General features: G+C 41.1%; 1 protein-coding gene across 9 annotated transcripts in view; it reads right to left on the bottom strand.

The window, feature by feature from the left end:
- Positions 1–23,673, bottom strand: part of FRMD4B (FERM domain containing 4B) — a 323,064-nt gene that overhangs the window by 110,063 nt on the left and 189,328 nt on the right. For all 9 annotated transcript variants that reach the window (XM_081246504.1, XM_081246503.1, XM_081246507.1 and 6 more), the window contains 3 exons: positions 14,955–15,020; positions 12,715–12,809; positions 1,431–1,523 (listed from right to left, as the gene is read on the bottom strand). In XM_081246504.1, the coding sequence (XP_081102630.1) occupies positions 1,431–1,523; positions 12,715–12,809; positions 14,955–15,020 (254 nt within the window). The remainder of the gene's footprint in view (positions 1–1,430; positions 1,524–12,714; positions 12,810–14,954; positions 15,021–23,673) is intronic.

The raw sequence follows: 23,673 nt of genomic DNA, 5'->3' as shown, positions 1-23,673 counted from the left end.
CATCAATTCATGTTAAAAAGAGACTTAAAAAGAAAAGGACCATCAGGACATCTTATCACACTTTTGGATTACAAGGAGCATAAAGAAGTAAAAAAAAAAAGAAACAAGGGTTTGTGGAAATTGACATGATTTTGTCAGGTAAACATACTATAACCAAACCCCACCCCGCCCCAAAGAAAGACAAAAAGCCTCCACCGTCATGTCATAAAACAAAGCATAGTTCAACATCCAAAAAATAACATAAGCTCAGAATTTAGGGTCCATTCTTTAGGTGAATCCAGCTTTACGAAAACATATTTAGATTTATGGGAAATCTCCTACCTTAGCTTATTTTATCATATTTGGCTTCAGACCAGGAAGACAAAATTTATCATGAAAATATATCAAATTCAGGATAGTGGGGAGAGGGGCTAGTACATAGGAAGGGACTTTCAGCAAAATTGGTGACTTTTTATTTCTTAAGCTAGGTAAGGAACATGGGCGTTACTCTTTATAACATTTTATTATCTTAGAGTGTGAATAATTAATGTGAAAAAATATTTCCATCATCGGCTGGCTTTAAGAAATCACTGATTTAGGGCTTCCCTGGTGGCGCAGTGGTTGAGAGTCCGCCTGCCGATGCAGGGGACACGGGTTCGTGCCCCGGTCCAGGAAGATCCCACATGCCGCGGAGCGGCTAGGCCAGGCCCGTGAGCCATGGCCGCTGAGCCTGCGCGTCCGGAGCCTGTGCTCCGCAACGGGAGAGGCCACAACAGTGAGAGGCCCACGTACCACAAAAAAAAAAAAAAAAAAAAAAAAAAAAAGAAATCACTGATTTAGTTGAATATATCCATTGCAGGAGGAAATAACTGAGGCCAATATGTATGGTTAAGTGACTTGCCCAAGCAGAGCTCAGAGAACAAATCAAGTATTCTTTCCCAGCAGTCTCTTTAGGAAAGCAGAATTCAGATTTCTGTACTGTTAATTCTTTCCATGAGCATCCATTTGCATTTTATTGTCTATTCCAATTAAGGTGTGAAATCGTATAAAATTCAATAATTTCCATAGTCTCTAGAAAACATTCCTACATCAAATGTAATAGTAAGTGTTTGCTATATTTCAAATTATAAAAATCTAGAAGTATGTTGAGTCAGAAACAGGTTTATGTATTAAAATATATTACTTACATTTTTCACCTTTAAATGGATGCAAGGGGCTGTGAGAACTAAAGGAAGGTGATTCTATACTTCATCTTCAAAGGAAACAGTTCTACACAGTATCTATGTTAACTTGTTCCCCCGACTAAGACAGCAAAGAATCTCTTTCACGTAATAATTTTTCGATCTGTCCCTTCTTTTTTTTAAATTCTCTGACTCTGATCACCAGGAATTTTTTTTTCTAAAAAAAAAAAGAGGCAGGTGGTGATGGTAGATGTGTCTCTGGTTACATACCTCACAGAAAAGTGCAAAACGGTTGGGCCTGGTTTCTTGGGCAAATCGTGGTCAAGAACTCGGTGGTCTAACTGTAGCCAGTTCTGCTGACCTCTGTAAGAGTAAAACAAAACAAAACAAAACAAGAAAGATTAAACAGAAACCCAGAGAAAGGTTTAATAAACACTGTGTTGGCAGAGCTGTGCGGTAACAGTTATTCTCACACATTAATGGTTGGAGTATAACCTGTTACAACCAGTGATGAGGCCAATTTGGCAATTTCTATCAAAATTACAAAAGCACCTGCCTCTGAACCAGCATTGTCATTTCTGGGAGTTAATCAGGATAAACCTGCACATGTGGAAAATAGCCTATGTATAAAGCCACTCACTGTAGCATTGTTTGTAGCAGCAAAAAGGCTCACAACAACCTAAAAATCAAACAGGGTATTGTTTAAAAAAACGAATTTAAACAGCAATGAAATACTATGCAGCCATACCAAAGATCAAGGGTATCTTTACAAACTTATTGTGAACGATTTTCAAAATACGGTGTTAAATGAAAAAGCAAGATGCATAACAGGGAGTATAATATATTGCCATTTAAAAAAAAATAGCTAGACATGTGCATTTATATGTATAAAAATATCTCAAAGAGGATACATCATGAAATGAACAAGAAACTGAAAACACTGGCTGTCTTTGGAGATAAAAAACTAGGTGATACTAAACATATTAATCCTTAAATTCTTATTAAATATAAAATCTGAAATATTTTAGATAGTCAAGAAGGGAAACTTTTCTTTTAATGAAAACACACAGACACAGATAACACTACTACAGCTTTTATAAAAATATGGGGTTGACACACTACTATGTATGGAACAGATAATAAGAACCTGCTGAATAGCACAGGGCACTCTATTCAATACTCTGTAATGACCCATATGGGAATAGAATCTAAAAAAGAGTGGATATATGTATATGTATAACTGATTCACTTTGTTATACAGCAGAAACTAAAACAACATGGTAAATCAACTAGACTCCAATAAAAAAATTAATTAAAAGATAAAAATTATAATATGGGGTCAAATACCTTCTGGGGGCTGTTTTTGGATATATATTATGGAATTCCTAACATTTAAGCACGTATTTGTTGATTCATTCAAGGGCTTCACTAAATTTATGGGTATAAACATTCTCCTGAAATTGTGACCTGAGGGATAGAAGAATTGAGACACTGTGGCTGGGGATTGTTTATGTGACTTTTCCAAGATGGTCCCACTAGTTGATCCATTTTAGATTGTAAATTCCCAGAAGGCAGAGACTCCACTTGTTTGCTTATACAAAACTTAAGAACATGCTGATAGCAGTGGGATGTCAAATTACACCAAAACTTATTATGGTTCAGAAGACATTTTCCAACCTATTTTGGTCTTTGAGTACATAATTTTTTTAAAAATCAGAAAACTCTAAGCTGCATTTATTATAAGTAGATAGGAAACGTGAGTAATAATAATAATAATAGCAGCTAATCTTTATTGAGCAACTACTTAGTGACAACCAAACTGGTACTTTTTTTTATATATTAATACTATATTTTACAATAAGTCTGCAAAGAAAAGTGGCAGAGCTGGGATTTGAACCGAAGACTTTGGATACAGGAGAAAATGAGATTAGAGGGTTGAATCAGCTTTTTTTTTTTTTTTTTTTTTTTTTTTTGCGGTATGTGGGCCTCTCATTGTTGTGGCCTCTCCCGTTGCGAAGCACAGGCTCCGGACGCGCAGGCTCAGCAGCCATGGCTCACGGGCCGAGCCGCTCCGCGGCATGTGGGATCTTCCCAGACCGGGGCACGAACCCGTGTCCCCTGCATCGGCAGGCGGACTCTCAACCACTGCGCCACCAGGGAAGCCCAGCTTTTTTTTTTTTTAATTTTTGTTTTATTGTAGTAAGAACTCTTACCATGAGATTTATCCTCTTAATAAGTTTTTTTTAACATCTTTATTGGAATATAATTGCTTTACAATGGTGTGTTAGTTTCTGCTTTATAACAAAGTGAATCAGTTTCTGCTTTATAACAAAGTGAATCAGCTATACATATACATATATCCCCATATCTCTTCCCTCTTGCATGTCCCTCCCACTCTCCCTATCCAACCCCTCCAAAAAGAACCAGCTGTTAGTTTTATTGATATTTGCTATTGTTTCCTTGATTTCTTTCCTTCTGCTAACTTTGGGGTATTTTTGTTCTTCTTTCTCTAATTGCTTTAGGTGTGAGGTGAGGTTGTTTATTTGAGATGTTTCTTGTTTCTTAAGTTAGGACTGTATTGCTATAAACTTCCCTCTTAGAACTGCTTTTGCTGCAGCACATAGATTTTGGGTGATCATTTTTTCATAGTCATTTGTTCCTAGGTATTTTTTGATTTCCTCTTTGATTTCTTCAGTGATCTCTTGGTTATTAAGTAGTGTATTGTTTAGCCTCCATGTGTTTGTATTTTTTACAGATTTTTTTCCTGTAATTGATATCTAGTCTCATAGCGTTGTGGTCAGAAAACTACTTGATACCATTTCAATTTTCTTAAATTTACCAAGGCTTGATCTGTGACCCCAGATATGATCTATCCTGGAGAATGTTCCATGAACACTTGAGAAGAAAGTGTATTCTGTTGTTTTTGGATGGAATGTCCTATAAATATCAATTAAGTCCATCTTATTTAATGTATCATTTAAAGCTTGTGTTTCCTTATTTATTTTCATTTTGGATGATCTGTCCATTAGTGAAAGTGGGGTGTTAAAGTCCCCTACTATGTTTGTGTTACTGTCGATTTCCCCTTTTATGGCTGTTAGCATTTGCCTTATGTATCGAGGTGCTCCTATGTTGGGTGCATAAATATTTACAATTGTTGTATCTTCTTCTCGGATTGATCCCTTGATCATTATGTAGTGTCCTTCTTTGTCTCTTGTAATAGTCTTTGTTTTAAAGTCTATTTTGTCTGATACGAGAATTGCTACTCCAGCTTTCTTTTGATTTCCATTTGCATGGAATATCATTTTCCATCCCGTCACTTTCTGTCTGTATACGTCCCTAGGTCTGAAGTGGGTCTATTGTAGACAGCATATATACAGGTCTTGTTTTTGTATCCATTCAGCCAGTCTATGTCTTTTGGTTGGAGCATTTAATCCATTTACATTTAAGGTAATTGTCGATATGTATATTCCTACTGCCATTTTCTTAATTGTTTTGGGTTTGTTATTGTAGGTATTTTCCTTCTCTGTGTTTCCTGCCTAGAGGAGTTCCTTTAGCATTTGTTGTAAAGCTGGTTTGGTGATGCTGAATTCTCTTAGCTTTTGCTTGTCTGTAAAGGTTTTAATTTCTCCGTCGAATCTGAATGAGATCCTTGCTGGGTAGAGCAATCTTAGTTGTAGGTTTTTCCCTTTCATCACTTTAAATATGTCCTGCCATTCCCTTCTGGCTTTCAGAGTTTCTGCTGAAAGATCAGGTGTTGACCTTATGGGGATTCCCTTGTATGCTATTTGTTGTTTTTCCCTTGTTGCTTTTTTATTTTTTCTTTGTATTTAATTTTTGATAGTTTGATTAATATGTGTCTTGGCGTGTTTCTCCTTGGATTTATCCTGCATGGGACTCTCTTTGCTTCCTGAACTTGATTAACTATTTCCTTTCCCATATTAGGGAAGTTTTCAACTATAATCTCTTCAAATACTTTCTCAATCCCTTTCTTTTCCTCTTCTTCTTCTGGGACCCCTGTAATTCAAATGTTGGTGTGTTTAATGTTGTCCCAGATGTCTCTGAGACTGTCCTCAATTCTTGTCATTCTTTTTTCTTTATTCTGCTCTGCAGTAGTTATTTCCACTATTTTATCTTCCAGGTCACTTATCCGTTCTTCTACCTCAGTTATTCTGCTATTCATTCCTTCTAGAGAATTTTTAATTTCATTTATTGTGTTGCTCATCATTGCTTGTTTGCTCTTTAGCTCTTCTAGGTCCTTATTAAACGTTTCTTGTATTTTCTCCATTCTATTTCCAAGATTTTGGATCATCTTTACTATCATTATTCTGAATTATTTTTCAGGTAGACTGCCTATTTCCTTTTCATTTGCTTGGTCTGGTGGGTTTTTACCTTGCTCCTTCATCTGCTGTATGTTTCTCTGTCTTCTCATTTTACTTAATTTGCTGTGTTTGGGGTCTGCTTTTAGCAGGCTGCAGGTTCGTAGTTCCCGTTGTTTTTGGTGTCTGTCCCCAGTGGCTAAGGTTGGTTCAGTGGGTTGTGTCAGCTTCCTGTTGGAGGGGACTGGTACCTGTGTTCTGGTGGATGAGGCTGGATCTTGTCTTTCTGGTGGGCAAGTCCACGTCTGGTGGTGTGTTTTGGGGCGTCTGTGGCCTTATTATGATTTTAGGCAGCCTCTCTGCTAATGGATGAGGTTGTGTTCCTGTCTTGCTAGTTGTTTGGCATAGGGCGTCCAGCAGTGTAGCTTGCTGGTCGTTGAGTGAAGCTGGGTGCTGGTGTTGAGATGGAGATCTCTGGGAGATTTTTGCCGTTTGATATTATGTGGAGCTGGGAGATCTCTTGTGGACCAGTGTCCTGAACTCGGCTGTCCCACCTCAGAGGCACAGCCCTGACTCCTGGCTAGAGCACCAAGAGCCTTTCATCCACATGGCTCAGAATAAAAGGGAGAAAAAAATGAAAAGAGAAGGAAGGAAGGAAAGAAGGAAGGAAGAAGATAAAATAAAGTTACTAAAATAAATATTAAGAAAAACATTTTTAAAGTAATAAAATAAAAAAACAGACGAAGCCTAGGACAAATGGTAAAAGCAAAGCTATAGAGACAAAATCACACACAGAAGCATACACATACACATTCACAAAAAGAGAAAAAGGGAAAAAAATATATATATCGTTGCTCCCAAAGTCCACCTCCTCAATTTGGGATGATTCGTTGTCTATTCAGGTATTCCACAGATGCAGGGCACATCAAGTTGATTGTGGAGATTTAATCCGCTGCTCCTGAGGCCGCTGGGAGACATTTCCCTTTCTCTTCTTCGTTCGCACAGCTCCCGGGGTTCAGCTTTGGGTTTGGACCCGCCTCTGCGTGTAGGTCGCCTGAGGGCGTCTGTTCTTCGCTCAGACAAGACGGGGTTAAAGGAGCCGCTGATTCGGGGGCTCTGGCGCACTCAGGCCGGGGGGAGGGAGGGGTACGGAGTGCGGGGCGAGCCTGCGGCAGCAGAGGCCTGCGTGACATTGCACCAGCCTGAGGCTCCGGTCGTTCTCCCGGTGAAGTTGTCCCTGGATACCGGGACCCTGGCAGTGGCGGGCTGCACAGGCTTCCAGGAGGGGAGGTGTGGATAGTGACCTGTGCTCGCACACAGGTCTCTTGGTGGCGGCAGCAGAGGCCTTAGTGTCTCATGCCTGTCTCTGGGGTCCGCGCTGATAGCCGCGGCTCGCGCCCGTCTCTGGAGCTCCTTTAAGCGGCGCTCTTAATCCCGTCTCCTCGCGCACCAGGAAACAAAGAGGCAAGAAAAAGTCTCTTGCCTCTTCGGCAGCTCCAGACTTTTTCCCGGACTCCCTCCCGGCTACCTGTGGCGCACTAACCCCTTCAGGCTGTGTTCACGCCGCCAACCCTAGTCCTCTCCCTGGGATCCGACCTCCGAAGCCCGAGCCTCGGCTCCCAGCTCCGCCCGCCCCGGCGGGCGAGCAGACAAGCCTGTCGGGCTGGTGAGTGCCGGTCGGCACCGATCCTCTGTGCGGGAATCTCTCTGCTTTGCCCTCCGTACCCCTGTTGCTGCGCTCTCCTCCGCAACGCCGAAGCTCCCCCCTCGACCACCCGTAGTCTCCGCCCGCGAAGGGGCTTCTAGTGTGTGGAAACCTTTCCTCCTTCACGGCTCCCTCCCACTGGTGCAGGTCTCGTCCCTATCCTTTTGTCTCTGCTTTTTCTTTTTTCTTTTTCCCTACCCAGGTACGTGGGGGAGTTTCTTGCCTTTTGGGAGGTCTGAGGTCTTCTGCCAGCGTTCAGTAGGTGTTCTGTAGGAGATGTTCCACATGTAGATGTATTTCTGATGTATTTGTGGGGAGGAAGGCGATCTCCGCCTATTACTCTTCCGCCATCTTGAAGCTCCTCCCCTATTCCTGTTTTATTTTTTATTTTGTCACTTACTAGTTTTAACATAGGAAAAAAGTGTGTCTTTATTTCTGTAATTATTAGATGAGACTTCCAATAACTGTCTCTAGCTTTCCTTGGAGGAATATTATCAAGATAAGTTGATATAAGTGACATAAGGAAAGGTTCATAGAATTACTGCTTTTGTGAGTAAAAAATATATAAGGATAGGGGACTGGAAGTTAAAAGATTCTTACACTGTATTTGATCAAGTTTAGGATGGCACTGATTTGAAGACATACCCCAATTTCACAGATGCTGAAATGTATGTCTGAAATACATAAAGTATTGTATAGTGTTCAAAAGTTTTCTTAGAGAAAATGAGACTAATTTTGAATTGTCTTTTTTGCTTTTACGTAGGAAGATGTGGCATCATTTAAGAAGCATAATGTATATTTACATGAACTTGTGTGAAATGATGTCCAAGAATGCAGCAAGTTGTATAATAACATATAGAGCATAAATCAATTATATTAACCACAGAAGACACTCAAATACGATTATATATTGATGAAAATTCTTAGATACACTTCTGGAGAGATACAGAGCAAATTGCTACAATCAAAAGACAGCAGCCTCAACTATGATATTAAGTGTTTTTATAAGAAGATATTCATGTAAAAGTAATACAAAAATAAGTTTTTAGAAAAGAAAAATTGAACTTAGATTTTAAAAAATCTACCCATAATTTCACCAACAGGATGAAGTTAGAAGAACAAAAAGTGAAAATTACCCTTAACTCTATCATTGAGATATATTCCAGGTTAACATGCTGTTTTCTAGCCTTTGAGAGTAAAATGAGATCAAAAAGCACTTATTCCTTATAACCTACTTTTCTCAAGTTTTTCCATCAGCAAATGGGACAGACCTAATCAATACCTCAAAAAAACAGTTGAATTTACACATTCACCTCTATCAGCTGTGTTAGCCCACTATGAAGCAAGCATCCTTTTTGGCTAGAATTGTATCAGTCAAAGGTCGATCGTCTCAGGCCCACCGGATGGAACGGTGATCAAAAATCCCAATTGTGTTGTGAAACCTATTTGTTATTTCTTAACAAACAAAGCTCATCCAGCAAATCCTTTCAAAACAAGGAAAGGAAAAAATGTCAAGTGGGTTGAAGGGGATGGGAACCATTATGGGGAACAGAGTGCTGCCCTAGGAGGGTCGTGACTGCCCTCTAGGGGTAAAGACTCGCCCTGCACACAGAACACCAGAAGGCATTAACCGGCGTGAGCTTAGGAAATCTATCCCCTCCCTCTAATAGGACCACGAATTTGTTTTTGTTGGTCACCATCACTACTTTTATCATGTAACCGCGTGATTCCATTTTTCCATTCCTCTTCTTGGCCCGTGGAGTAGGCTACAGACAGTGGCTAGTTTCATTGACAAAATGTCCCCTCCGCTTTGCCTTACTCTATTTGAAGTTCACCAAAGGCAAAGAGCTGATGTGGCATCTAGGCTGGAAAATGCAATTCAGACAGCATCCTGGGAGGGATCTGACTAAGTGGTTTTATGGGGGCGGGGGAAGGGGAGTGCCGAAAGAAAATACTTTCCAAAAATATTTACCAGACAAGAATAAGGACTAAGCCTGTGACCAAGACATTCCAAGGAGACACCCTTTGACAGAAGCAATTTTCCAGACCTGTTCCCCAGAAAGGTGGAAATGGCCAATTCCCACTCCCCCCTCCAAGAGCCCAGCTCATACTTCTTCTAAAAATAAACACAGCTAGAGCCAGAAGACACCTTCTAAACTGATCATAATTCAAAAACAGACTCTGCTGTCATTTGCAGGGGAGTGCACGAAGGACATTTTGGAGCCAGGCTTCTTGGAAAGACTATATAAGCATTGACCGATGTCACTAAAGAAAATAGCTAGAGGAGGGACTTAAGTGAGACATTCTTCTTCCAATAGAGTATTTAGAAAGAAATCATCCCAAGGCACACGATGGGGAAAGTGGCCCAAGTCAGGAAAGGAAATCATTCATATTATGTATTCCTTACTTTCTGAAGAGAAGGTCCTACAGTCTGAACACTTGATGTATGCCCCCTCTGGTTATGTTCACCTGAGTCTGGAGCTTTCCCAAAAGCCTGCCATGTGGCCAGGACTCTTTTCCAGCCCACCACGAACCTTACAGCCTGGGACATTTGCAAGACCGCAGTCATTAATCATGTCACTCCCCTACAGAACATCCTTCAGGGGCCTTGGTGTGCCTTCTGCATCTACATGACTCTCTGGGCTCACCTGTGTGTTTGTCCTTCTTATATCTTAATCCACGCTCAGGCCAGTTTCCTAGCCACTGGGCAGATGTACCATGTTCATGACCATGTCCATGCACTGGTGCACAAAATGAGTTTTCCCTGAATGCTGGCTCCTCTCCCCACTACCTAAGGTCTAAGTGCCCTCCCAGTTACCCTCCTGTGTGGCTTCCCACTCAAGTCCTCCTTCAGCCTCCTTCAGAGCACACCTTCCTGCCATGACTACGAACAACAGGATGTGTGCATGGGCTCTGCATACCCTACCTGTTTAATAGTATAATACTATGACCCTATTTACTATATGTACCTTATATAGTACTTATTATTTTGGTGCTATTATTATGCCCATTGTACAGATGAGAAAACTTGAGTGTCAGAGATATTAAGTCTAAGATCTCATAGCTACCAAGCTTCTATGATGTCCACCCTGCCTCCCTCTCAACCTTTATCTTGTACCACTTTTCCTCTTACTCTCTCTATTCAAGGCATACTGGCTTTTTTTTTTCTTTCTCAAAAATAAAAAATAAAAAACCAAAGTCAAGCTTATTCTCACCTGAGAGTATTTCCACCTGCTTTAGTTAGAAATTAGATTAGTTGGGAAAGCTGCCCTGACTTTTGCAGAACTGGTTCTTGCTTTCTATTATACATCACCTTTTAGAAGTCGTCCTGGTCCACCCTGTCTAAAACTGCATCACCCCACCCCCATTTTTCTTGATCATGGCCTCTTGTTTCATGTTCTTCAAAGCACTTGTCATTTCTGGTATCTTCTCATTTATCTTTTTTTAAATATTTATTTATTTTGGCTACACTGGGTCTTAGTTGCAGCATGCAGGACCTTTTAGTTGCAGCATGCAGACTCTTAGTTGTGGCATGTGGACTCTTTAGTTGCGGCATGCATGTGGGATCTAGTTCCCCAGCCGGGGATCAAACCCGGGCCCCCTGCATTGGGAGCCCAGTGTGTTACCCACTGGACCACCAGGGAAGTCCCTCATTTAGCTATTTATTTACTTGTTCTACTGGACCATACTAGTGCAACATAAGCTCCATGAGAGCAAGAACCTGGTCTGTGTTGTTCACAGCTGAATCCCTGGAAGCTGGAACAAATGCCTGGCATTTAGTGGCACTCAAGAAATAACTGTTGAATGGATAAATTACTCTAATATTCATGATTTTAGCCTCTATTTTATGTCACCTTTCCCTAAATTGTAGTGTTTGTGTACTTATGGTTTTTACCATATAACCTAGCCATCACGTATTTATGGTTTTAAGTCAATGCTGTTTGCTATGATTTCAGTCACATTCAGATTCAACCTGTGTGTGTGTGTTTAATCACTGATTCTCATGAACTGGTTCTGTCTTTCCAGCTAGAGCCTGTGCTCAATGGACATCTGCATTTCCTATTTCATCCAGCAGAGGACTGATCAGACAAGGTCGCAAACCGTTGTTGGGTGAACAGATAATTTTGTGATTCAGGATGAGATGGGTGATGTGGAGTGCACTTTTTTCCTGCTTTGTTGAACTCCATTCAGGAAACATCTTAAGTCTGAAATCAAAGTTTTCAGGTTTTTCTATGTTTCCTGACAACTCAGCTGTCTGGGTTTTTTTGGTTTGTTTTTTCTTTGCTTTTTTTGCCCAGCCCAAGTCCTGAGCCCACTGGCATTTCCAGGAGGTCCTAAGCTTGCAGCCCACCAAGGCTGGAAGTAATCAGCAGATACAAAGTGTTAAAAACAAATTAACCCCTTCCTGAGGTAATTTTCTGCCTGGTTAACATGAAGAATGGAAAAACATTTAAACTGAGAGAGTTACGGAAAGAATGCTGGCTGGGTGGTTGGCCAATATATTTTGTGTCTGGAACACGTTTTCTTGAATTTTAATATTTGAAGAGCTCTTTGCAAATTATCCCATAAAGGAGAAGAAATCATTTAATACATCAAGCTGCATATAACTAGGCAAGTCAGGCTGCCATAAAGCACGCACACACACACACACACACACACACATGCAGAAAAGAGCTGGTAAGACTAAACACCTTTGCTTACACGGAGCTTTAACTTCTTGTGAATTCACTGTTATATACCAGTCTCATTTCAGAGAGAATTTCAATTGTTAAAAATATACACAATATCCACGTTAGCATTAAAAATGTAAGTAAAAGGAAAAAAAAAGAGGGTTACATAAAATGGGCCTAAGTGGAAGTTAGAAATTTCATCCAGCATTAAAGTATATACATATTTATTCAGTGGGCCCCAAAATCACCTTTAAACTTTCTTGCCACCAAATCCAAACATTAATTCAGTTTCAAGATATGAGTAGATGACACTAGCATTTCTATCCCTGATACATAAGCTAAATAAGCAAGCACAACTGCATTCAAAGAAATGTGAAGACAGCCTATCATCAAGAATAACAAGATCATTGCAACAAATTTCTAAGGCACTTGGGACAATGTTCTGAGTTCTTAGAATGATCAATATTCCCTTTCTTCTCGTTTTACCAGAGTTCTAAAGAAAAACCAGTATTAAAAATTCTTCAGCTGGGCCTCCCTGGTGGCGCAGTGGTTGGGAGTCCGCCTGCCGATGCAGGGGATACGGGTTCGTGCCCCGGTCTGGGAGGATCCCGTGTGCCGCGGAGCGGCTGGGCCCGTGAGCCATGGCCGCTGGGCCTGCGCGTCCGGAGCCTGTGCTCCGCAACGGGAGAGGCCACAACAGTGAGAGGCCCGCATACCGCAAAAAGAAAAAAAAAAAAAAAAAAAAATTCTTCAGCTAAGCAGGACATATTCTAATTTTTGGAGCATTCCCCTGCCCCTGCTTTTGGTTGAGAGTTATGCACACAGGTAACCCAGACAAAAGGTAAAAATATGAAAACTCTTACGTGTCATCTGTAAACGTGATTCCAAAATACTCCTTTTCTTTCAGGTTGAAATGCGAAGCCACGAGGTCCAGCAACTCTCTTGATAAAAGTTTGGGCTGTTAAGATAAAAATATGATTAGAAACAATTTGGTCCCCTCTCTCTCTCACTGCTACCACTTTCCTCTGTCCCAAACAGTTTAAAGCAGCCTTTGTTTGTTTGTTTTCGGATGCCCGTGCCCTTTTGTTGCTTAATCTACTATAGACCATTCTCTAAGGGTTTGGGAAGGGGAGGAAATGGGAACAGGAACATCACTGAGATCATCATTTTGATATATCTGCAATTCCATCCAGCACCTTATTTTTTCCTCTAAAGTAAAAGTGTATTCACTAATGCATTGGTGTTTTGGAAAAAATGCTCTTTTTTATACAGTATGGTGCTAGTGATCAAGACAAAGAATATTAAACACCGCCTAGATTGTAGGAATAACTTGGCTTGGTGACGGTCAAGTGAAGAGGCTCAAGACCCAAAGGCTCAAGACCCAGAGAGAACTAACAACCACCACCACAACAACACAATAATAATAGTGACTGTTTATTGTGTTGGACTCCTTCTACCCATTATTTCATTTTAATCACTACAATGAGTCTATGAAGTAGGGGTTCTTGCCATTTTATAGATGAGCCAACAAAGGCCAAGAGCAGTCAAGCACCTTGCTTGATATTCCAGTTAGTTAAGGACCAGATTTGAACCCTGTTTTGTCTGAATCCAAAGACTAATAAGCTTTTCACTTCTTTCCAGGGATGGGGTAATTGTATCCATTGTGCAGATCATCATCACCAGTACTTACTGGGCACCTCATTAGAGGAAGAATCTAGTCTATGAACTTTTGGGAAGCACTGGCTCTGGTGGGAAGAAGAATGGTTTGGAATCAGCCAGAATGTCCAGAGTGAGAGCGGATGGTGGATTTGCAGTGACTGGGGAAGGAAAGGGGGATTTGCAGGGAGGCATTCTAGGTGGACTTCTTTTGAACTTTGAGCCACACATTTTAGGGCTCATTGTGGTAGTTTGAGGGTTGGATGTTTCTTGTTGGGGAGGAAAGAACAGTCATGATAAAAAAAGAAGAAAGGAAAAAATGTTAAAGGAAAAGAAAAAAGAAAAGAAAAGAAATAGAAATCTAGACCAAAAGGTCTACTTTGGTGAAACTATGATTGATGTGCTATTTTCATTCTAATTGAAGCCTGTACACAGTGGGCTCGGCACAGCCTCAGAAAGGAGAAGAATTTAGGTTTGGTGAAGGGAGGGAATTCTAGCCACGGCTTTAGGTGTGGCTGTCATCAGGCACTTCCATGATTTTTTAAGATTCTGGGTCCAGAGTGTTGGGTGAAAAAAGAGAGAAGCATCAATAATTAAGATATCATCACTCATATAAGTCCCATGTGTTTTACAGAGATTTCGTTCACATATATAATCTAGTTTGATGTTTTTTTAATTACACTGAAGTATAGTTGATTTACAATGTTGTGTTAATTTCTACTGTACAGCAAATTGACTCAGTTATACATATACATATATATATATATGCTTTTTTAATATTCTTTTCCACTATGGTTTATCACAGGATATTGAATATAGTTCCCTGTGCTATACAGTAGGACCTTGTTTATCCATCCTGTATCTACGAGTTTGTATCTGCTAATCCCAAGCTCCCAAGTTCCCAAGCTCCCAAGCTGACTTGCAGACATAGAGAATAGACTTGTGGCTGCCAAAGGGGAGGGCGGGGGAGGGAAGGATTGGGAGCTTGGGATTAATCTAGTATGATTTTAACCATTATTTCTGAGAGGAATATTAGGCAATCTTAATGCCAGTTCATAGCTGTTGAAACTGGGTATTTAACTTGGACCACGCCATGTGACAGGAAAGTGGCAGAATGACAAGTCTCAGCTCACAAAAACCCTTTCGGGGAAGCATTATGGTCTCCAGTTTACCAACAAGAGGTGATTCAGAGAAGTCAAGTCACTTGCCCAGGGTCACACAGCTACTGAGTGTCAAAGCTGAGACTACAATCCAAGCATCTCTGAATCCTGTCACCAGTCTCTAGTTACTCTTAAATACAGCTAGGTTTCCTGGCTTTGAAGCTTTATCCCCCATGAACAACCCTGTGTCATTGGCTCTGAGGCACAGATAAGCAAGCAGGCTGAACATAGGCCACAAGGTCTACAGAGGGAACCAGGATGGCTTGTCCCTGTGTGGCATCACCTACCTGAACCAGCAGCTCCAATCTCCTGTCATCCAGGAGGTGCACCTGGCAGTGCCTGCCTTCTGTCATCTGTGGAGACAAGACAGCAAGAGTGGCATCAGGCTGGGGCTGGCAGGCAAACCCTTCAACTTGATTTACCATTTCTTTTACGGGTGATGTGCTCAGCCTAAAAATGCTATCAGTCGAGTTAATCAACAGGTTTGGTCATAAACAGATTTATTATATGGCATCAGCTCTTGCATTTACTTTTATTTATTTATTTATTTATTTTTATTGTATATTTTTTGGCTGCGTTGGGTCTTTGTTGCTGTGCGAGGCTTTCTCTAGTTGTGGCTAGTGGGGGCTACTCTTTGTTGCGGTGCGCGGGCTTCTCATTGCCGTGGCTTCTCTTGTTGCAGAGCACCAGCTCTAGGTGCATGGGCTTCAGTAGTTGTGGCGCGTGGTCTCAGTAGTTGTGGCTCGCGGGCTTAGTTGCTCCACGGCATGTGGGATCTTCCCGGACCAGGGCTTGAAGCCATGTCCCCTGCATTGACAGGCAGATTCTTAACCACTGTGCCACCAGGGAAGTCCCTATTTTTATTTTTTTAGCTCTTAGATTTAAAAGAAAAAAGAATGAAAAGCAAAGACCACTCAATATGTTGAAAAAACAATACCTATACAACACACAAAATTATACTATGAAAAGCAGGTTTCCTTCCCAGAGGAAACTACTATACTTTTCCTTGAATCAATATTTTATTTTCCAAATAAAGATGGTTTTATTCATTGTTGTGTTTTAATAAACACAATACATGCATAATTATAGGATGAAAAACAAATGATACTAAAGTTAAAATGTAAAGTGTCCATTTTTGAAGCTTTGGCCCTCCTTTGTAGTATTCATATCACTACCATAATTAACAGTTAAGAATAGTTAAGGTAGGGAGTTCCCTGGCGGTCCAGTGGTTAAGAATCGGTCCTGCAATGCAGCGACACTGGTTCGATCCCTGGTCAGGGAGCTAAGGTCCCACATGCCGCAGGGCAACTAAGCCCGCGCACCACAACTAGAGCAACTAGAGAGCCCGCATGCCGCAACTACCGAGCCCATGTGCTCTGGAGCCCGCGTGCCACAACTAATGAGCCCGTGTGCCCGCATGCCACAACTAGAGAGAAGCCCACGCACTGCAACAGAAGATCTCATGTGCCACAACTAAAAAATAACAACGCAGCTAAAAAATAAATATTTAAAAAAAAGAAGAGTTAAGATACCCAGTTAAGAACAATTAGATGTATAAATTACTAATTATATTTAATTTTTTATCACTTATAACTGCAATACTGGGAAATTACTCCTTGTAAAGTATTTAAACAATGCATAAAATGCAAAGATCAACTTTGAGTAACTCATGCTCCAAACCTTTCTACCTGCAGAAATTACCACTCTGTCAGATTGAGGAGAATCCTCACAGACCATCTTTATATGGATTTTCAGATATACACGTATACATGTTAAAAAAACATATTCTCATGTTAAATGTTTTACTTTAATATTATTATATTGGACATATCTTGAAATGAAGCAGGTACTCTTTTTTTAAACTTTTTTTAATAATTAATTTATTTTTATTTATTTATTTATTTTTGGCTGCATTGGATCTTCATTGCTGCGTGTGGGCTTTCTCTAGTTGTGGCGAGCGGGGGCTACTCTTTGTTGCGGTGTGTGGGCTTCTCACCGTGGTGGCTTCTCTTGTTGTGGAGCACGGGCTCTAGGCACACGGGCTTCAGTAGTTGTGGCGTGCAAGCTCAGTAATTGTGGCTCGCAGGCTCTAGAGCACAGGCTCAGTAGTTGTGGCACACGGGCTTAGTTGCTCCCTGGCATGTGGGATCTTCCCGGACCAGGGCTCGAACCCATGTCCCCTGCACTGGCAGGCAGATTCTTAACCACTGGACCACCAGGGAAGTCCCGAAGCAGGCACTCTTAATATTTGTGTGTGTGTGTGTGTATGTGTGTGACTGCGGTGTCTGTGTATATGGATATTTATATGTGTATGGTTTTTTTCAATTGAAGTGGAACTATGCTATACTTACTGTTTTGCCCCTTGCTTTTTTAATTCAATACTTCTTGGAAATCTTTCCAATGTCAACACATATAGACCGACCTCATTCTTTATAAAGGTTCTATAGTATCAAATCATTGTGCAGAGGTATTTAATGAGTCTCCTGCTGAGAAACACTTAGACTGTTTCTAGCTTTTTGCTGTCATAAGCAATGTCACAATAAATTTTGCACATCCAGCTTTGTCCATGCATGTGGAATTGCTGGGTTACTTTTGAAAAGCATCAGCAGCACTTTGTCTCTTAGGTGTTGTACAAAACTATAAGACCTTGGGAATTCCCTGGCAGTCCAGTGGTTAGGACTCAGCACTTGCATTGCCAGGGGCCCAGGTCTAGAACTAAGATCATGCAAGTCACCATGACTCTGCAGAAAACTAAACTAAACAAAACAAAACTATAAGACATGGAAACACAGATACATATAATCCCAATTTAAAAAGAAAATTGCTTCCATTACTGAGCACCAACTACATACTTAGCATTGCTCTAGGTGTTTATAATCTTATCTCTGAGCTGCATAGTCACCTTCTGGGATTGGTGTTGTTATCCCCAATTCAACAGATGAGAAAATTGAGTCTCAGAGTGGGATAAGCAATCTGTTTTTAATGTGAAAAATACTAATTACAATATCTTACTTACATTTTTGATTGAGCTCTGCTCTAAAAGCCTAGAAAGCAGCTCAGCTGGTTAGATTGGAGATGTGGCCCATAGGAACCTTGGAAGTAGTGCTAAGGGGTAAGTGGGAAGCTTTACGTTGCCCCATGGCCACTGATTATGCCCTCAAACTCTGCAAAGCCAGGTCACATACACATCTCTGGTGGCAAGAGGAAAGGGAACAAATCTTTATTTGTTTCAGGCACTAAACTGGGAACTTTATGGAAATTATCTCATTAAAGTGCCACAAAACTCTACAATATGGCAACATCCCCATTTTACAGACAAGGAAGTCAAGGTACAGAGTTTAAGGTTAATCATTCAAATTTGCCTGGGCAAGAAAAAACCAAGGTAAAATTTGAATTAATGTCTAACTGAAAAAAAAAGTCATCTTTTTTCTACTATTCTGTACTACAGGAGGAAATCAATCAATGTGTCAGTTTAAATCATTTAATCTCTTTTGTAAAACCCACACAAGCAAACCCTAAGTACATGCCCTACAGAACAATAAAATAATACCCAGAAGATCAATGGAAACAATATGAATCCATTAAGGGATATGTACACATGTATACATTCTTTTTAATACTCTTTTCCATTACGGTTTATCCAGAATCCTTGTTCCTGAGTTCCATAAAACATCCCTGTATTCCTTCAATGAATCCACTTTTTCCCTGCCTCTCTCTCTTAAGCTAACTTGAGTTGGAGTCTGCTTATTGCAACTAAAAGCATCTTCATATGACACCACAGGTATCTATACCTAAACCAAGGCAAAAGATCCCAGAGGACACGCTCCCTGGATGATGTCACTAATATGGTAAAATCTTCTACTCAGAATCACTGATACTCCCATTACAGACAATACATCAGCCAAGAGAGAGGCTGACATCTGGGGTGGGGGGCCCGGGGAAGAGACTAAACAAACACCCCACCATGTGATGTAATGATATACACGCACAAACTGGAGAAGGGCAGTGCAGATGAACTGGGGAGAAACTGCTACAGTTTTATGCCCACACTGGCACATCTGAACCCTGGCATGTCTGAACCCACAGTCCTCACCAAGCCCTTTCCTACGTGGGAGGATGGCTCCTCCGGGAGATCAAAGGGCTAATTTGATCATCAATAACCACAGAAAAACCTGCCCTTGTCACTTAAATCAAAAGTTGAAAGGTGGTGGATGTATCTTGTTGGTCAAAAAAATGTTTATGAATAAATTTCAGTTGCTGCTATTAGAAATCAGGAGATGCCATTTAAAAAAAAAATTTAGATGGTAAGGTCTAGAAACACTGGGCTGGATTTCCTTCATGGCCACATGTGGCCAGGGAAGGGCAGAACAGCCCCCTCTGTAGGTAGTGTTGGTGGTCTCTGGCTCACACATGTGTATTATCTGCCAGGTTCCTGGGAGTCCTACTATGTGAATAAGCAAACTACATTCAAGTTCACTCTGTACCAGGGAAGAGACACAACCAAATGTCAAAGGAAGGCCTGCTGTGCACCAGGCAAAGGACTTGAGGCCTGACCCTCATTAACATATAGTATTCCAAAATAACTGACCAAAAGTCAGGTAGTCCTAATTCAGACCTTCCAGTGTAACAGGGTTTCTAACAAAGTTTAGGGGGATAAAATTTCAAATCCAAGCTATGTGTGAACCAAGTGTGAACCAATGCATTTATGTGATGGCAAGAGAAAAACAGAAGAGGCTTCAGAATAAAAATACCATTCATGTTCTCTTCTTTTAAAAAAAATACTATTTCAGTCTCTACACAAACCTATGAAAGGAGGCATCCTCATTTCAAGCACCAGGAAACTGAGGCCTGAGAAATGATGGAACTTGTACAAGCGTTCTAAGCCAGACTTGGGCTCACAATCATATTTTTATCTCTTACTACCTCTGTTACCTTAAAAAAGTTACTCAGTGTTTCCAAACCTCATAAGCAACATCCTGACAGCTTTTAATCTGACACCCTTGAGAGTGAAATATACCACTTCTGAGGACCACATTTATTATAGTCCCCATGTGCTTGAAAATTAACAAGCAAACAGCTAAACTTTTCTGTAATCCATTTATCCTCCCATTTAAAAAAAAAAGCTTTTTAATGGGAGGAGTATTACTAACTCATTTTAAAGAAGATAAATGACGGGTAAAGTTAAAAAGTACATGGTGGAAACGTTCTCCAGAGATGACGGAGCAGAAATAAAAAGAGAGAGGGGAACACTAGTTCCTGTGTCCTTCTGTGACCCTGCCACCCGGCTAGGCATTTTATTTATTTATGTATTTTTGGCATCACATGGCATGAGGGATCTTAGTTCCCTAATCAGGGATCAAACCCATGCCCCCTGCGGTAGAAACACGGATTCTTAACTACTGGACTGCCAGGGAAGTCCCTGGCTAGGTATTTTAATAATAACACTAGCAACACAACCAGCAGACGCTTTCTACATTCCAGGCAATGCACTAAGCACTTTACATGTATGAACATATGCAAGCCCTTGTGATACTCACAGGTAATATTATCTCCCAGTAACACAGGAGAAAGAGGTTACTAGAGAGATTATAAATAACAAGATTCATAAATGGCAGAACTACACCCAAACCCAAAGTCCAAGCTCTTAACCACTTAGCTACCCACAAGGTACTCCCTACGCTATAAAGTTACAAATTGTGGGAAAGCCTTCCCACGCAGCCCATTTTCAGGAGAGGAGATGAGTGGGTAGAAAGGGAAAAACAATACGTCATAAAACAGGTGTGAAAAGTTCCAGGGCAAAATCATTTGACTAGAATTAGTTAGAATTGTAGAACTTAGAGTCTTAGAAGGGATCTAATCACCGCCGCTTATTTGGAACGTGGGGAAATTAAGGAAAGATGTGCCCGGAGCCACACAGCAAGTCAATGTGAGCTCCAGGATTAAAACTCAGGACTCTGGAACCTAAAAAATAAAACCAACTAGTGAATATAAGAAAAAAGGAACAGACTCACAGATATAAGAGAACAAACTAGTGGTTACCAGTGGGGAGAGGAAAGGGGGAAGGCGCAAGATAGGGTAGGGGATTCAGTGGTACAAACTACTATGTATAAAATAAATAGGCTACAAGGATATATTGTACAGCACAGGGAATATAGCCAATATTTTATAATAACTTTAAATGCAACTTAATCTTTAAAAATTGTGAATCACTATGCTGTACACCTGAAATTTACATAATAAAACTCAGGACTCTGTCTTTCAGGCCCGACATGAGGTGAGCATGACGTTACTCAGCTGCTAAATACCACCTTATGCAAATGCACTTCTTTTCCCAACAGATGGATTTGTTTCTTTTAATTTTTTAAAAATACTGTAAATATAAAAAGAAAAAAAACCCGGCATTTCTTACTTATTTTCAAACATGACTCCCACTGAAGCTTTCTCTTCTAATTTCATCCACAGGAGTTATATTTAAAGGGAGCTGTTCATGGATCACAATGATTATATCTACACATTCAAAATCACCTTTGAGACCCATAGAGACCATCAGAGCAGTTTCAGATTTGGCCCCTACCCAGTGACAACTAATAGCAGCAATGCCTCGCGTGGAATAGAAAAACATGTAAGAAATTCATCTCTTTGGAAACTTTCGCTTGACACCCACCCAGACTTGATACCCTTCCCACCACCCTCTCCCACCTTCAACCTCAGGAAATCGGAGGTTAAAATTGTGCATGTTGGATTAAAACTCCCACCTCAGTGGTTGCCCTGCGTTTGTTCCCCAGTTGATAGAGCAGGTCCTCAGAGGCTAAGCGCTGAGTGCTGGTGGAAGGACCTTCTCCATCTGGTCAGTGGTTAAATGAGGAAGATCAGAAAGGAAGTAAGAACTGGCCACAGGCCAGAACTCTGCTTCATGGGGTGCGCTGACATGCAGCCTATAGTGGGGTTCAAGTCTGTGTGAACTTCACCCTCACGCCCCACCAAATCCCAATCCCACTACCTGATTCAGGAGGTGAGAGCAGACAGTCCGTAAAACAAACAAAAAACAAACAAAATAAAAACCAAAAAGCCCCTAAGGCAAGTCAAGATAGGGCAGGGTGGGATCATTCCTAATGACTGGGGGCAGCTTAGAAAGCAACAGGAAATACCAAAAAAGGACCAGAACCCTAGCCTACTTTGGTTTTGCTTTAGTAGCTCTTTGGAACAGGGAAATATAAAAGCTTGGTAAGGAAGCATCAAGCTTCATTTCCTCTCTTTCATTCCCTTTTGACCTTTTCTGAAAGTTCAGCAAAAGAGGACCTGTCTCATTAAAATGACTCCCCAAGATTTTTTGTGGGATGACCTATCCACCATCATCATTAGAGTCTAATCCACCATCATCTCTTGCCTGGATGTGTGCAAAATCAGCTACCTAACTGGGCTTGGTGCTTTTGAGTCCAATTTCCGTACGGCCCTGTGAATGATCTCTTCAAAATACAGATCCAATCCCTTCACTTCTCTGCTTAAAAACGCCCAGTGGCTTCTCAAGCAATACAATGGAGAATCCGACTCCTTGCCTTGCTCACAGTGTCCATGTAACCTGACTCACCACCCTCTCTAACTTAATGTCCAACCCATCTGCCTTGCCTAGACACACCAGCCATACTGACCTTCTTTTCTTTTTTCTTATCTTTATATTTATTTATTTATTTGGCCACCCCGCATGTGGGATGTTAGTTCCCGGACCAGGAATCAAACCCACGCCCCCTGTATTGGAAGTGCAGAGTATTAACTCTGCCAGGGAACTCCCGACCTTCTTTTCTTCCTCAGAATAAAGGCTTGTTCCTACTTGGAGACTTTGCATATGCTGTTCCCTCTGTCTGGAATGCTCTTTTCCCAGATCACGGCACAACTGGGTGCTTTTGCAACTTTTAGACGTTAAATCAAATGTCACCATCCCCAAAAGGCCTTCCGTCTCCTCAGTGTAAAGTACAGCCTGGACATTGTCTCTCATAACACACTGCTTTATTTTCTTTGTAGCTAATATTTCTTTTTGGTTGTTGTTTGTTTATCCTCTATCCTTCACCACCAGAACGTAAATTCCACGGGAGAGGCCTTGGTTGATTTGTTTACCATTGTATCCCCAGGGCCTGGAACAGGGCCTGGTACACAGTAAGAATGTGGACAATAAACCTCTGCTCAGGGGAGGAATACTTTAACTGGTCAGAGTCTAGACACAGGTACCAATGAAATATTCACAAGTGATTTAAACATGTAGAGCATAATGTAAAGTGAGGATGTTCCAAAAACACCTCCCAAGCCTTGACCCAGACAGACTTACACATTTAAAAAACAAGTTTTCCACCCAGAGAACAAGGTGAGCTATTAATTCCTCACCAGATGAGACATCCTGGAGGAATTGGAGAGAGGGACGTATCTAGGACGTTCTTACTTTGGGATCTATTGAGTGGACAGAGTTTTAGATTTCACCCACATGATGTCAACTCCAGCTGAACAGGGTCCCTTTATATCATCTCTGGGTGCTGAGTGAATATGAGCTATTGACACTCTCGTTCAGAGAATGGCCTAGACTGACACAGATGTCTCTAATCCCAGTCAGCTGCGATTTCCCCTCAAGGTCTTTCAAGACGGTGCCTGCCCTCCCAGTGTGCAATCATTGGGAACTTCTTTTTTTTCACTACCAACCAACCATTCTCCTAGCTTCTAGGAAGCATGTAGGACACGTTACACGAGCGCTAAGCACTTCATGTGGGTAGTATCTTCTTGCATGCTGTGAACAACCCTAGGAGGTAAGAAGTTTTACTGTTGAGATTTTATAGGCGGCAGAACTGAAGGACAGAGAGGTTCAGTAACTTGTCTAGGGTCATGTTGCTGTGACCTGGGGTAGAATCTCCAGACCATTAGTCATATCAAAGTAGGACTCTTGGGCGTCCCTTGCAGGTTCACTGGGACTGGAGTAGGAAAACGAGAGACAGTAAGTAGGGAAGAAGCAGCCATAGCATAAAA

Source organism: Mesoplodon bidens (assembly GCF_964165515.1).
Source record: "Mesoplodon bidens genome assembly, chromosome: 10".
Classification (NCBI taxonomy): Eukaryota; Metazoa; Chordata; class Mammalia; order Artiodactyla; family Ziphiidae; genus Mesoplodon; species Mesoplodon bidens.
This window is presented reverse-complemented; position numbering and strand designations above follow the sequence as displayed.